At 39.3% G+C, this 14,896-nt stretch overlaps 1 protein-coding gene across 1 annotated transcript; it reads left to right on the forward strand.

Moving 5' to 3' along the window:
- Positions 1 to 298: 298 nt before the first annotated feature.
- On the forward strand, positions 299 to 10,849 carry LOC307167880 (uncharacterized protein; the record flags this gene model as incomplete). The annotated part of the gene is made up of 13 exons (XM_079887186.1): positions 299 to 447; positions 780 to 867; positions 1,416 to 1,567; positions 1,677 to 1,702; positions 8,672 to 8,737; positions 8,826 to 8,918; positions 9,137 to 9,214; positions 9,299 to 9,361; positions 9,627 to 9,677; positions 9,766 to 9,980; positions 10,133 to 10,292; positions 10,375 to 10,427; positions 10,823 to 10,849. The coding sequence occupies 13 exons, from the start codon at positions 299 to 301 to the stop codon at positions 10,847 to 10,849; spliced, it is 1,221 nt and encodes a 406-aa protein (XP_079743312.1).
- Between the last annotated feature and the right edge of the window lie 4,047 nt (positions 10,850 to 14,896).

Raw genomic sequence — 14,896 nt, forward strand, 5'->3', positions numbered from 1 at the left:
CTCATTGTGAATGCTTCACACTCCGGTCCAGTTGGCGGTGGTAATGCACCATCTAAGCTGGTCTTCCAACCACCATAAAACATGTAAAGAAGAAGAAAAAGTTGTGCATGTGTCACAGGTCGGGATGGGCCAAGCCGGACTGCGCCCACCCCTGAACCAGGACCACCCTGAGGAACGTGTCAGAGACGAGACGGAAACAGAATAAAAGGGAATAACAGTTCTCTTTATTAAAGTTAAAAGTAATTTGAATAACCTAAACTAAAATCTTCCTTTCCTCTTCTTCCCCGGAATCGAGGCAATGCAGCAGTCTCCGGGGCCCACTCCCACGCCGGTACAAGGTTCGCAATGGCCTGTGATGGATCGATGGATTTCCACAGATGAGTATGCGGTCGGGGCTGTCCCTCTTCCCACACTGATGCAGGGTCCGCAGGGACCTACGACGGACAGGTGAGTTTCCACAGGTGAGTAGACAGTCGGGGCTGTTCCTCTTCCCACACTGATGCAGGGTCCACAGGGGCCGACGACAGACAGGTGAGTTTCCACAGGTGAGTAGACAGTCGGGGCTGTTCCTCTTCCCACACTGATGCAGGATCCACGGGGACCGACGACAGACAGGTGAGTTTCCACAGGTGAGTAGACGGTCGGGGCCCTTCCTCTTCCCACGCCGCTGTAGGGTTCACAATGGGATGCGGTAGGCAGGTGAGTTTCCACAGGTGAGTAGACGGTCGGGGCCCTTCCTCTTCCCACGCCGCTGTAAGGTTCACAATGGGATGCGGTAGGCAGGTGAGGTTCCACCCGGGAGTAGATGGTCAGGGCTCTTCCTCTTCTCACACCGATGCAGAGTTCACAGGGACCAACGACGGACAGGTGAGTTTCCACAGGTGAGTAGACAGTTGGGACTCTGGGGCTGCAGCAAACTCGAGTCAACAGGCTGAACGGCGCTTCTCTAGGACAGACAGTTAGGACAGACAGAGTCAGCTTCAAAGCAGTATATAGGCCTCACGTGTGTTGCCGGGGACAGGTGACTTCACCCCATGCAGATGGGCCGGGGGCTATAGCAGACTCAAAGGCGCAGGCCGAGCGGAGCTTCTCCTGGACAGACAGAATCAACTTCAACAGCAATATACAACTCACGTGTGTTGCGGGGGACAGCTAACTTCACACCATGCAGATGGACTTGGGGATGTAGCAGACTCAAAGTCGCAGCTGAGCAGCGCTGCTCTAAGACAGACAAAATCCACTTCACCACAGTATACAGTTCTTACATGTGTTGCAGGGGACAGATAACTTCACACCATGCAGATGGGCCTGGGGCTATAGCAGATTCAAGTCGCAGGCTGAGTGGAGCTTCTCTAGAACAGACAGAATCAACTTCAACAGCAGTATACAGTTCTCACGTGTGTTGCCGTGAACAGATAACTTCACACCATACAGATGGGCCGGGGGCTATAGCAGACTCAAAGTCGCAGGCTGAGCGGAGCTTCTCTAGAACAGACAGAATCAACTTCGACAGCAGTATACAGCTCTCACGTGCGTTGCAGGGAGCAGATAACTTCACACCGTACAGGTGAGCTCAGGGCTGCAGCAGACTCCAAGTCAACAGGCTGAGCGGAGCTTCTTCCAAGACAGTCAGAATCAACTTCAACAGCAGTAAACAATTCTCACGTGTGTTGCAGGGAGCAGGTAACTTCACACCGTGCAGGTGGGCTTAGTGCTGCAGCAGACTCAAAATCAACAGGCTGAGTGGAACTTCTACAAAGACAAACAGAATCCACTTCAACAGCAGTATACAATTCTCACGTGTGTTGCAGGGGGCAGATAACTTCACACCGTACAGGTGAGCTTAGGGCTGCAGCAGACTCCAAGTCAACAGGCTGAGCGGAGCTTATTCCAAGACAGTCAGAACCACTACTTCAAAACAGGGAGGTTAGTTTGACTTACAGATGCTGTTCCTTCTAGTCCTCAACAGATGGAACCAATCGACATTATGAAGCTCCAGTTACTGACAGTAGACCAGCATGGCACGAGGAGAGTGCACGACAAGAGAAAATAAATCTTCCACACACACACGGCAATTTCACTCCAAACATGCAACGTGAGGGAGGGAAACGTCAATTTAGGCACTGCAATCCACTTCAAATAAGTGCAGATAAGGCCAGCACTCACCCAGGGGTCTCCATGCCACAAGCAACGAGCTTCAATGCTGGGAAAAAGAGGTTTCGGGGTTTTCCTCCACAGACATAGACAGGATTCACATCACCGTTCCAACACGGGGGAAGAGGGTAAGAGATCGAACATGAATCAGTATAATTCACTCAGTGACGTTTAGATAGCACAATCAAAGCACTCCAATCCACCTCAAATTCAGTGTTGAAACATGCAGGTACGAGATACGATGGTCGATTACTTATCTCTCTCCCTTCCAGGCAAACGGTGTGTTTTCACAACTCTTCCACACTCCTCGAGTCCCCTCCAGCAGCACTTCCCTTTGCACACCACAATTCTTCCCTGCAACACTCAAATAGAACGACTTCTCACGGGAGAGAACCACACAACAGTCTCTCTTCACTGGCTTTTTATATCCTTCTCAATGCCCACATGGCTTTGTCATAGCTCCAAATTAATTGCTCACACCTGGTGTCAATTTCCTCATCCCGGTTGGCAGGGCAACAGATATACACTTACACGGGGGGGTAGTGTTTCCTTATTATTGTACCGGAGGGGACACAATTGCGGCGAACTTTAGTTCCGCCCTCATTTGTCACACCGTGACACATGCATGGTATTGTTACACTGCAGAAATGGTGAGTGGCCTATTTACATACTTTTGGATGTGCAATGTGGTCTGGTCTTTTTTTTTTTTTAGCAGAGTACTGCTCACACATGCTACATGTGCACCAGCCATTTTACCTTCAGTAATCACACCAAAATTGCTAGCTGCAGCTAGTTTGCATATCAGTATTTGTGAATTGTTAGGCCTGTTATGTCAGATCATTACAACATTACTAACTTTATATTTCAATATATTATTTGTTTTTATTTATACTTATATTTCAATAATTAACAAGCGCTGTAAAACATCAGTAAGCAAGAATGCTGCACTGGTGGAATAGCGTAAACTATCATTGCTCTTTGGATAAAAAGATGAAGTACGCCTACTCTTAGACACTCATATTAAAGATAAAAAGCCTTATTTCACCACGCTATATGACTAGTTTTTTAACAACAACTTCTATCTGCGGAACTGTAGCTGTTTTATGTTAAAAGCCAACGTCACTTCCCATCAAAGCTCAAAGTGACTGACATTCATCCTCTTATTAACATAACAAGCAAATTTACCCAGACATCAGATGCAACACTACTACTATATTCTCATAGATTCACGTCATATTTCTAAAGACAGGAATAATATTTATTGAATTTATACCCAAATGCGTCGATGTAATCATTATGATCGCTTCTTACTGAGATGTGCAGTGTTTTCAATTCATACCAATAGCCTGAGGGCGCTATATGCACAAAAAATAATCCATATATGGGACATGAAGAAGAGCCATAATCATGTGACATTCCAGGACGTCACTGCTACACACAAAGCTACAGAGATCCCGCTGTAATATGCATGTTTTGAAGACAATAAACATGTTTGCTATGATATTTGATTTGCCTGTGTTCTTCAAGCCATGCCAGGTATTTTTATAATAATAGATTATATTTATAATGTAATGCTAATCGATATAGACTTTATCATCGTGCATAAAACTATAAATAATGTTTTCTGTCTGATTTTTTTTTTATCTGAAGCCAAATTATATCACAGAAGATTATTTAAAACACTCGATTGCATTATGAAGTAAGTTTGGAGCACAAACATGGTTTTAATCTCATAAATGGTCGTGTATTGATGGTGTGCTAAGCTAACATGCTAGCTAGCCCAGGTGCACCTGCCACCAGGGGTTATTCTTTTATGAATTTTGTTCTAAATAAGAATGCTTACTGATATGTTTTAGTGCATTTGACCACTATTTAGTGCACTTCAAATGTGAAGTGAGAACTTTGATAAAAGAAATTAGGGATTGAAACCCTATGAATAGGCTGTGAATAGCCAGTCGTTAGTAACTATAATGCAGACAAAAGAAATGCATATTTCGAGCCATAACCAGGCTGGAGAGGTGTGAATGTGTGCAGGGGGAGACTGAGACTGAATGGGGCTCGTTTGCACCACAAAACAATAGAGACAAAAGTCTGAATGGATGCTTAGAAGACGACTAAACATCAGTAGCATTTTTAGAGTAGCCTAATCAAAATAAAGTCATGACATGATCTTGAAAAACATTTAACTAAATACAGAGTTTTAGACTTATTATCTTCATATTTTAAATATAAAATGTTTAGACATGTGGCTTTAGCTGTAGTGCATTTCTAGATTGCTCCAGTGCCAACTTCAATTTTATTTTCATTAATATGTTTCATAAAAAAAAAATTCTAATAACTTTACAAAACTTTGAAGCTATTTAAAAAAAAAAAAATCATTATGACAATAATTAATTCTACATTTACAATAAACTACCAGGTGTCAGCTTTCAAATGAGATCATACTTGTGCTTTTAGTGCAAAGGGTTCATGAACTGTATCTGTTTCAGTTTGGGTATGTCATTTCTGGGGATTTTTCAAAAGTGGGGTTGCAGCTTAACAGGTTAAGAATGTAAAGTGTAGATCTACAAAAGTGTAGTTTAAAGTACTTTAGGATACACACTTTCTTTAGGATACACAACAATTGTCCAAAGAAGACTTCTTAAACAATTATCAAATACAGTAATCAGTGAGAGTGGCTAAGGTTGTCCTCTCAAACAAAAAAAAATTGTAAAAGGTTTATGTGTTTCATATAATGTTTTACTAATACAGAAGTTCTTTTTGGCCTGTTAGGATTTGGAAACAAAAATTAAGGCATTGAAAAGACAGCAACAAAAAGCTCGTAGAAAATCAAAAAAGATCATTTTGGCTCTTCAGAAAAAAAATGAAAACACTTCTGATAGTGAACACTCCTCCAGAGAACTTGAATCAGACTACTCATCAGACGACTCAGGAAATATGCTGAATGTTGTGGAGCAGCATCTAAATGAAGACTTGCAAGAACAGTATGATTCCGAATCACAACAGAATACCATAATTAATATGCAAGATCAAGTGCTATGGTATGAAATTGATAGACTAAATGATTCCATGGATGTTACCAGTGAAAGTAACTCAGAGCTAGCTTTGTCTCTGGAGAAAAAGCTGTCTGAGTGGGCAATGAAATTCAACATCTCCATGACCTCTCTCACTCATTTGCTTAAGATTTTGAAGGAACATGACATTGATGTTCCAGCAGACGGACGAACACTATTAAAAACACCTCCTTCTGGCAGTTTGAGAATAACTGAAAAATCAGGTACATTTTAACTTTGAAAATGTCCATGCACTCATTTGGCAATATTATTCAGAAATTTCACTGAACTGTAAAATCTTGTTTTTGATAGGTGGCAAATACACATATTTTGGATTAAAGGAAGGTCTTACGCATGCTCTGTCTGAGCAAGACACTTCAAAATACGACCACTTTGAGATTTCTTTGAATATTGATGGCCTACCCATTTTCAAGTCCAAAAACCTCACAATGTGGCCACTTCAGTGTGCTGTCATCAACATTGATGAAGTGAAAAACAGTCCTTTTGTTGTTGCTCTGTTTTCTGGAGCAAAGAAACCAAATGATTTGGAGTTTTTGAGGGATTTTATGGAGGAGCTGCAAGAACTGATGGAAACAGGCTTTAAAGGGAAGAGAATTGTCCTCAAAAACATCATATGTGATGCACCAGCACGAGCCCTCATCAAAGGAATAGTTCAGTTTAATGGCCGCTATGGCTGTGACTTTTGTGATGTAAAGGGAGTTCATGAGAGCAAAATGCTTTTTTTGTATAAAGGAAATCTCAGAACCAATGAGTCATTTAGACAGAAGACAAATCCTGAACATCACAAAACAGATAGCATTCTTTTGAATCTGGACATTGATATGATCAGGCAGTTCCCAATAGATCCCATGCATTGTGTAGATCTAGGAGTGACTAAGCGAATGTTGATGCTGTGGAAAGAAGGACCTTTGGCCCATAGATTATCAGCTGGACATCTTAGCACCATTACTTATTTTCATCAAGCTGTCCGACATCACATACCTCCTGAATTCAATAGGAAACCCAGGGGGTTAGATGAACTGAAGCACTGGAAAGCAACTGAATTCCGAACATTTTTGCTTTATACTGGACCAGTGATTTTGAAATATGTTCTCGATAAGGAGAAGTATATTCACTTCCTTTCACTTAGTATTGGAATGCGCATCTTGTACAGTGAAAACCTAATGGAGCATCGTGATTATGCAGATGAGCTGTTAACATATTTTGTTGAAAAAGGTATCAGCCTGTATAGCACGAGTTTCATCTCATATAATGTGCATTGCTTGCTACATCTCACTGATGTTGCACATTACAACAGATCATTACACTATTGTTCAGCGTACAAGTTTGAGAACAATATGGGTCAAATCAAGAGGTTTATCCGCGGTTCAAGTGATCCACTGATTCAAGTAGCTAACAGATTGGCAGAGAGGCAAGCAATATCAAGTTCTAAGAAATCAAATGTTAACTCTGGTACGCCAAAGACAAAAGAATGTTACAGAATGACCAATGATAGCTACTGCCTTATACATGGAGTTCAAGAAAATCAGATTTTTTGTGAGGTTTTTTGCAGAATGGAACCTTTGTACACTAAGCCATGTGACTCCAGAATAATTGGCATATTCAAAGGATTTCGGAATCACACTAAAATGTTACATACTGACACCACTCAACTGAGACATAAAGCAATCATGATACCTTTGTCATTGATTGATAAAGATGAATACAATGCGGTAGCGCTTATACCGCTCATGCATTCAGTTTGATTAGTCAAGTAAGTCAGTAAGGCAGGGTTTTTGCCTTTTTTATTGCATGTTATCCTGATTTTGATCCAAAGACTATGAATAATGTGTGTGTGTGTGTGTGTGTGTGTGCGTGTGCGTGTGCGTGCGTCTTTCAGTATCGAATTTGTTTATTCGGTGATGGACAGACATCTGTTGTACCAATCAGTTGGATTTTTGATGACAATGGAACATTGAAGTGTCGATGGACATCATCACTCTCAAACATTAAAAACAATTCTCCACCAAACCCTAACTGGAAGGTTTATGACATTGTGAAGATCGTTGGACCATCAATTGGTAAGAAATTGCAATAATGGTGCATTTGAATTGAAAATGAATGTGATGCTGAAATGTGGGTATAAGAACACAAATTCAAGTTGTTGTGCCTAATATAAGACAATCACAATTTTAGTTTTACATAAGTATTTAACATTTCTGGAAGATTTTTTTATCAATATTATGATAGGTGGTCTTATAAATGTGCTAATCATAATATATTTATGTATTCTATGATGAATAAATAGTTGACTGAATTTCCATTATACACATAGTATACATAAATTTACCACTTACAGGAGACTATGATCAAGCAAATCAATACATCTCAGATTACACAACGGGGATCTCAGCAGCAGAGGACTCAATTACTTATTCAATGACAGACCCTGCAGTTGTGGAATTACCTGAGAAGAGAAAAAGGAAAAATAAGCTCTGTGATGAAAGTGACATCAATTCAGAGACATCTTCATGTGAAGGTCTGTATATATTGAAATGATTGGTATGCAGAAAACAATTTAGCCATAACTCTGTGATCATTCTTTATTTGTATATACTAAACAGATGATATGAACTTGAAGCAGTCAGGAAATTAAGTGAAGCAATCTGGTCTGAAGTCAAGAAATGTCCCACTGCCCAAACCTCCTATATACCATGGTTAGCCTGTTTTAACTTTGATGTAGAACTTTGAACTTGCTAAAGCACTTTTATGTTTTTTCAATCAATTTTTTTATTAGTTTGTTTTTTTCTTCTTTTGAACATTAGTCAATATTCAGCTCATTCAGAAAGTTCAGTGTGACAGTGTTTTAACTTTTTAACTAAACTTTTATTTAATAAAAAATATTTTTCTTCTGCATGATCTATCTTTAAAGATACTCTTCAGAGAAGTGGGAAAAAAGATGATGATCCCAAGCCCACAAGCTCTGATGTCTCAGGTGATTTAAACATATACACACATATACAAAAGATAAATTCATGTATTAATGGTGTGTATAATGTGTTACTATGCAGAGGTTTTTACACTTTATATTGCCAAAACCCACCATATATGATGAACCTTTAGCTAAGGAGTAATGTTGGACATGTAAACCTGAAGATAAACATTTTTAGTTCAAATTTATTAGTTTTAGAGAAGCTTTACAAAGAAATCTGTTTTACAAAGAAATACAAATCCCATACTACAGATAAAAAACAAATATAAACACTTAAATGTCTCTATCAATAACTTAAAAATGTGACTGTAACAATGTTTGAATATATTAATATTTATGTTTTTTATGAATTTTATGAAGACCCTTACAACCCTCTGGAGGCCTGTTGTGGGTCCCCTGACCCCGGTTAGAAAACCCATGCATTCATGTATTGATGTACATTAAACCACTTACTTCTATATCTTCCTCTCAGAATTTCATGATCTTCAACAACATCACATGACTTATAAAGAAATTACAGTGCAAACCAGGATACCAGGTGTGAATACATTGTTAATTCATTGTGTATACAAGGTTTGTTATGGCAAAAGATTAGGTGATCATACTAATTTCAATGTGATAAACAGATGATGTGCATTTAAAGAAGTCAAGAAATGCAATGAAGCGAGTTGGTCTGAAGACAAAGAATGTTCAGCTGGCCAAAACTCCCAGATACCATGGTAAGCTTGTGTTTTAACTTATCTAAGGAACTTAGCAGAATCAGCTTTATAATTTTATTTGCAGATTTTTAATGTCTTATGTCTTTTCTTGAAAGTAGTCAAGAGTCCACTTATTCAGAAAGCTCTGAGTGTCAAAACATCTGGTGAGTATGAAACACTTTTTCTCTTAAATTGAATCTGGTTAAGCTAATTTGATCATTCTAATTCACATTGTTCAGGTGACTGTCTGGATGATAACAATGAAAGCCCTGATGACAGTTATTTAAACTCAAGCCAGCCCAACCCAGTATTCTTAGGTGAGACAATAGATATTCCCTTTAACACATGCAAACACATCACAAGGTACCTTATAAGAGAATTTTGTGTCATGACTCTCACAGATACTCTTCAGGGAAATGTGGCAATGCATGAGGATGATCATCCCAAAAGCTCTGCTTCTTCAGGTGAGTTATAATTTATTGTGTATGTGTGTGTATGTGTGTGTGTGTGTGTGTGTGTGTATGTGTGTGTGTGTGTGTGTGTGTGTGTTTTTTTTTACATTGTACCAAATGTCCCCACAATTAAAGTGAACCACCTACATGTGCATTGTGGATAAAACGATCAGGGAAAAAACGGTTTAATTGATATAGAAAAATAAATATAGAAACAATATAACTGATTTAGATAAATGCAATTTCACTGACCTTATGTATGTAATTTTGATAACAGGGAAGGAACCAAAGGAAACAAAATGCAAAGTCACCATGGAGAAATTGTTTGGTATGTGATATATCAATTAGACATTATTTATTTATACAGACATAAAACATCCTTTGCTATATAACAATCTAACTTTACAATTTTTCAGATCTGAATACTAAGATACTCCAACAAATTCAAATGCTGGAACAGAGACAAGCTGTCATCATGAATGACTTGGCAAAAGTTAAGTCTGTTCTCATGAAGCGGGCAGAAGAAGATGCCCATGAGGAACTTTTTAAACAACAACAGTGCTCCAGCTTTGAAACGTTTGAAGCCTTCTGTCAGAGGCTTGAAGAAGACAAAAATTATCGAGAGCTTTATGTTAGTACTACTATATAAATTTAGCGTTTATTTTTACAACAAAGCCACAGTTTTTTTTTTTTTTTTTTTTTTTTTGCAGCAGATACCATGTAAAAGAAATGTTGAAGCCTGGTATATTTTAATCATGACAATATTATGTATGTTTTTGTCAGGTACACTATCTCATCCATACTCACGGCAGCTCCAATATAGGTGAGATGGTGAGACAGGCTTTAAAAAGCATAGCGTCAGACAATGTTCTCTGTCTGTACAACAGAACGGGGAAAGATGGGAAGAAGGTGTTGCCACCTGTGCTCCTGACATGTTTGAAAAGTAAGTGTTTAAGTTTTGGTTTGTGCATCTGGATGCTGCTATAGAAATTGTAATGTTAACACCTTGCTCTTTGTGTTTTTAGAATGTGTCAGGTATTTTCACAAACAAAGTGAAATAGAGGTGAAGAAGCTAAAAGTAACCACCAGAACAACACCAGACGCGGAATGTATTCGCCAAGTAGAAATTTTTTTGGCCAACGCCAACACCAGGCTGAAAAGGAAACCAAATAAAGGAAAAAGCTGACTTTTTGTTGGATTGTTTTTATTGATGGAAATAAAGAATGTGGGTGTAAAAGTTTGAGTTAACTGAATCATTTTAGATAACAGTGAACTAACAAAATTATTGCATAGTGGTGTTATATGGTGATCTCACAGTATGAGCACACAGTGACCACAGTATGAGCACACAGTGACCACAGTATGAGCACACAGTGACCACAGTATGAGCACACAGTGAGTGCGCAGTGACCTCACAGTGACCACAGTATGAGCACACAGTGAGTGTGATGTGACCTCATATTTCGACCACAGTATGAGTGCACTGTGATTGTGCAGTGACCTCATGTTGTGAACAAAGTATGAGCACACAGTGAGAGCTCTGTGTGGTTACACTTTTAGTTCACTGTGACACTCACATTATGACCGCACCATGAGAATATTGTGAGCTCATAGTGACATCATTGTGAGATCAAATTGTTGACTGGGTATGTAATATTCACAACAATAACCGTTAAAAATACTGTCATTTGTATGGCGAAATGTATTACTTACACACATACGTAAACTCCTCCATCGTTAGTTATGACCGTTCTGACTGGTGATGACGTGGTGCGCGAAATGACAGTTGGGTGTGTGATCATCGCTCTCCACTTCCTGTGAAGTGATGTATCGATGTTCCCTTATTCCCTAGGCCGTGCCCTTCGAACTGAACATGTTCGCTCCCTTCGGATTAGACTCTAACTTAAGATGGCGGAAAACCCTGTGAAGTCCACTTCGCAGTCCACAACGCACCTCTAGAGCGACGTTGTTGATTGTTTGAGCATGTGACTGCGCGTTTCTCCTTGTTTTCTATTGTTATGCGCAGCATATTTCCCATACGCACAAACACAGCCACAGACAATGGATTGTTTGTTCGGTTATCGAAGAAGAGCATGATGTATTTTGTATAAAGTTTTTTTTTTTTTTTTTTTTTTTTTTTTATTAACTGCTTTGAGGATTGGAAATGCACAATCCATGCATACAAATCTGTATATATTAATAAATGAAGATGATTAAAATAGACCAATGCAAAAAACGAAATTCATGCCTGCATTTATTAAGACAACCCTGGTAAAAACGAATGCAGTCTATACACTGACTTGGCTGCTCTGTGAAATGTAATACAACAGTGCCACCTACTGTCTAAATGCATTAACATTAAAAGGTGAAACTCTTGCATAGACATAGGTAAATGGGTTTGTCTATTAGCCTGAAATAAAAAAAAAATTAAAAAAAATTCAGATCTTGTGCTTCCTCACATTGGAGTCCCGAGTTCATGTATAAAGTTTGGTTTCGATACGTGACAGAGTTCCTGAGATATGGACGACTTCCTGTTTGGCGACTACGCCGCTGATTTCGTTTGGCTGTGACGGGCAAACGCTTCCGAAAATCAAAAATCCTTCTAGTAACTTTTGTGAGGCTTGGTCCAAGGATCATGTACGTCCAGTTTCGTGAAGTTCGGACCAAATTTGTGACCTGTGAAACTTTAGTTTAGCTTTCTGTTCAATCCAATATTGCGGACAAACGGCATGGACTCATGATGTCATCTTCACGAGCAACTTACACCGGTACTGACCGGACGTTTTAAAGTTGGAACGGTGTCTCTGTCTCAAAGGGCCTAGGCGCAGGAGCTGGCCAAATAGTTGGGGGGGGGGGTTGCCAAATTATGTAAAATTTTGGATTTTTAAAAAAAAAATTTATCTTGTACATCCTCACATTGGAGTCTTGAGTTAATGTACAAAGTTTGGTTTCGATACGTGATAGAGTTCCTGAAATATGAACTACTTCCTGTTTTGGCGACTACGCCGCAGATTTCGTTTGGCTGTGACGGGCAAACGCTTCCGAAAATCAAAAATCCTTCTAGTAACTTTTGTGAGGCTTGGTCCAAGGATCATGTACGTCTAGTTTCGTGAAGTTCGGACTAAATTTGTGACCTGTGAAAATTTAGTTTCGCTTTCTGTTCAATCCAGTGTGGCGGACAAACGACATGGACTCGTGATGTCATCTTCGCGAGCAACTTAAACCGGTACTGACCGTACGTTTTAAAGTTGGAACGGTGTCTCTGTCTCAAAGGGCCTAGGCGCAGGAGCTGGCCAAAAATTTTCTCCCGGGAATAATAATAAGAAGAAGAAGAAGAAGAAGAAAACTTAAGAAGAACAGTAAGTGTGCTGCTTTCAGCAAGCACACTTAATAATAATAATAAGAAGAAGAAAACTTAAGAAGAACAGTAAGTGTGCTGCTTTCAGCAAGCACACTTAATAAAATAAATAAATAAAAAAGACACTGATGTGTGTGAATCTCCACATCAATCCGTCAGTAAACGTTGAGTTAGTTTGATTCTGCGCTACGCTTTAATAAAGTTCCACTAATCTGTGTCTGATTCTAATTATGGACACTTGATGTCTTGATGTAGTGATAAATGTAAAGCATATTAACTGTATCCACACGAGAAATGGGCATTTCTGTTAAAGATTTATTATTAAGTGTGCTTGCTGAAAGCAGCACACTTACTGTTCTTCTTAAGTTTTCTTCTTCTTCTTCTTCTTCTTCTTCTTATTATTATTATTCCTGGGAGAAAAATTTTGGCCAGCTCCTGCGCCTAGGCCCTTTGAGACAGAGACACCGTTCCAACTTTAAAATGTACGGTCAGTACCGGTTTAAGTTGCTCGCGAAGATGACATCACGAGTCCATGTCGTTTGTCCGCCACACTGGATTGAACAGAAAGCGAAACTAAATTTTCACAGGTCACAAATTTAGTCCGAACTTCACGAAACTAGACGTACATGATCCTTGGACCAAGCCTCACAAAAGTTACTAGAAGGATTTTTGATTTTCGGAAGCGTTTGCCCGTCACAGCCAAATGAAATCTGCGGCGTAGTCGCCAAAACAGGAAGTAGTTCATATTTCAGGAACTCTATCACGTATCGAAACCAAACTTTGTACATTAACTCAAGACTCCAATGTGAGGATGTACAAGATAATTTTTTTTTTTTAAAAATCCAAAATTTTACATAATTTGGCAACCCCCCCCCCCCCAGCTATTTGGTCAGCTCCTGCGCCTAGGCCCTTTGAGACAGAGACACCGTTCCAACTTTAAAACGTACGATCAGTACCGGTGTAAGTTGCTCGCGAAGATGACATCACGAGTCCATGTCGTTTGTCCGCAATATTGGATTGAACAGAAAGCTAAACTAAAGTTTCACAGGTCACAAATTTGGTCCGAACTTCACGAAACTGGACGTACATGATCCTTGGACCAAGCCTCACAAAAGTTACTAGAAGGATTTTTGATTTTCGGAAGCGTTTGCCCGTCACAGCCAAACGAAATCAGCGGCGTAGTCGCCAAACAGGAAGTCGTCCATATCTCAGGAACTCTGTCACGTATCGAAACCAAACTTTATACATGAACTCGGGACTCCAATGTGAGGAAGCACAAGATCTGATTTTTTTTTATTTTTTTTTATTTCAGGCTAATAGACAAACCCATTTACCTATGTCTATGCAAGAGTTTCACCTTTTAATGTTAATGCATTTAGACAGTAGGTGGCACTGTTGTATTACATTTCACAGAGCAGCCAAGTCAGTGTATACTGCATTCGTTTTTACCAGGTTTGTCTTAATAAATGCAGGCATGAATTTCGTTTTTTGCATTGGTCTATTTTAATCATCTTCATTTATTAATATATACAGATTTGTATGCATGAATTGTGCATTTCCAATCCTCAAAGCAGTTAATAAAAAAAAACAAAAAAACTTTATACAAAATACATCATGCTCTTCTTCGATAACCGAACAAACAATTCATTGTCTGTGGCTGTGTTTGTGCGAATGGGAAATATGCTGCGCATAACAATAGAAAACAAGGAGAAACACGCAGTCACATGCTCAAACAATCAACAACGTCGCTCTAGAGGTGCGTTGTGGACTGCGAAGTGGACTTCACAGGGTTTTCCGCCATCTTATGTTAGAGTCTAATCCGAAGGGAGCGAACATGTTCAGTTCGAAGGGCACTACGCACGGCATAGGGAATAAGGGAACATCGATACATCACTTCACAGGAAGTGGAGAGCCATGATCACACACCCAACTGTCATTTCGCGCACCACGTCATCACCAGTCAGAACGGTCATAACTAACGATGGAGGAGTTTACGTATGTGTGCAAGTAATACATTTCGCCATTGTTATACAAATGACAGTATTTTTAACGGTTATTGTTGTGAATATTACATATACTATTTTTGATGATTATAATTTACCTCAGTGAATGCAGGCAGCTTAGCTAGTTTGTGAAGTAAAGTGATTTTATTTTAGGTAGTTGTAAAATAGTGCAATATAATTGTAAAT

This window comes from Squalius cephalus (genome assembly GCF_949319135.1).
Source record: "Squalius cephalus genome assembly, chromosome: 11".
Lineage (NCBI taxonomy): Eukaryota > Metazoa > Chordata > Actinopteri > Cypriniformes > Leuciscidae > Squalius > Squalius cephalus.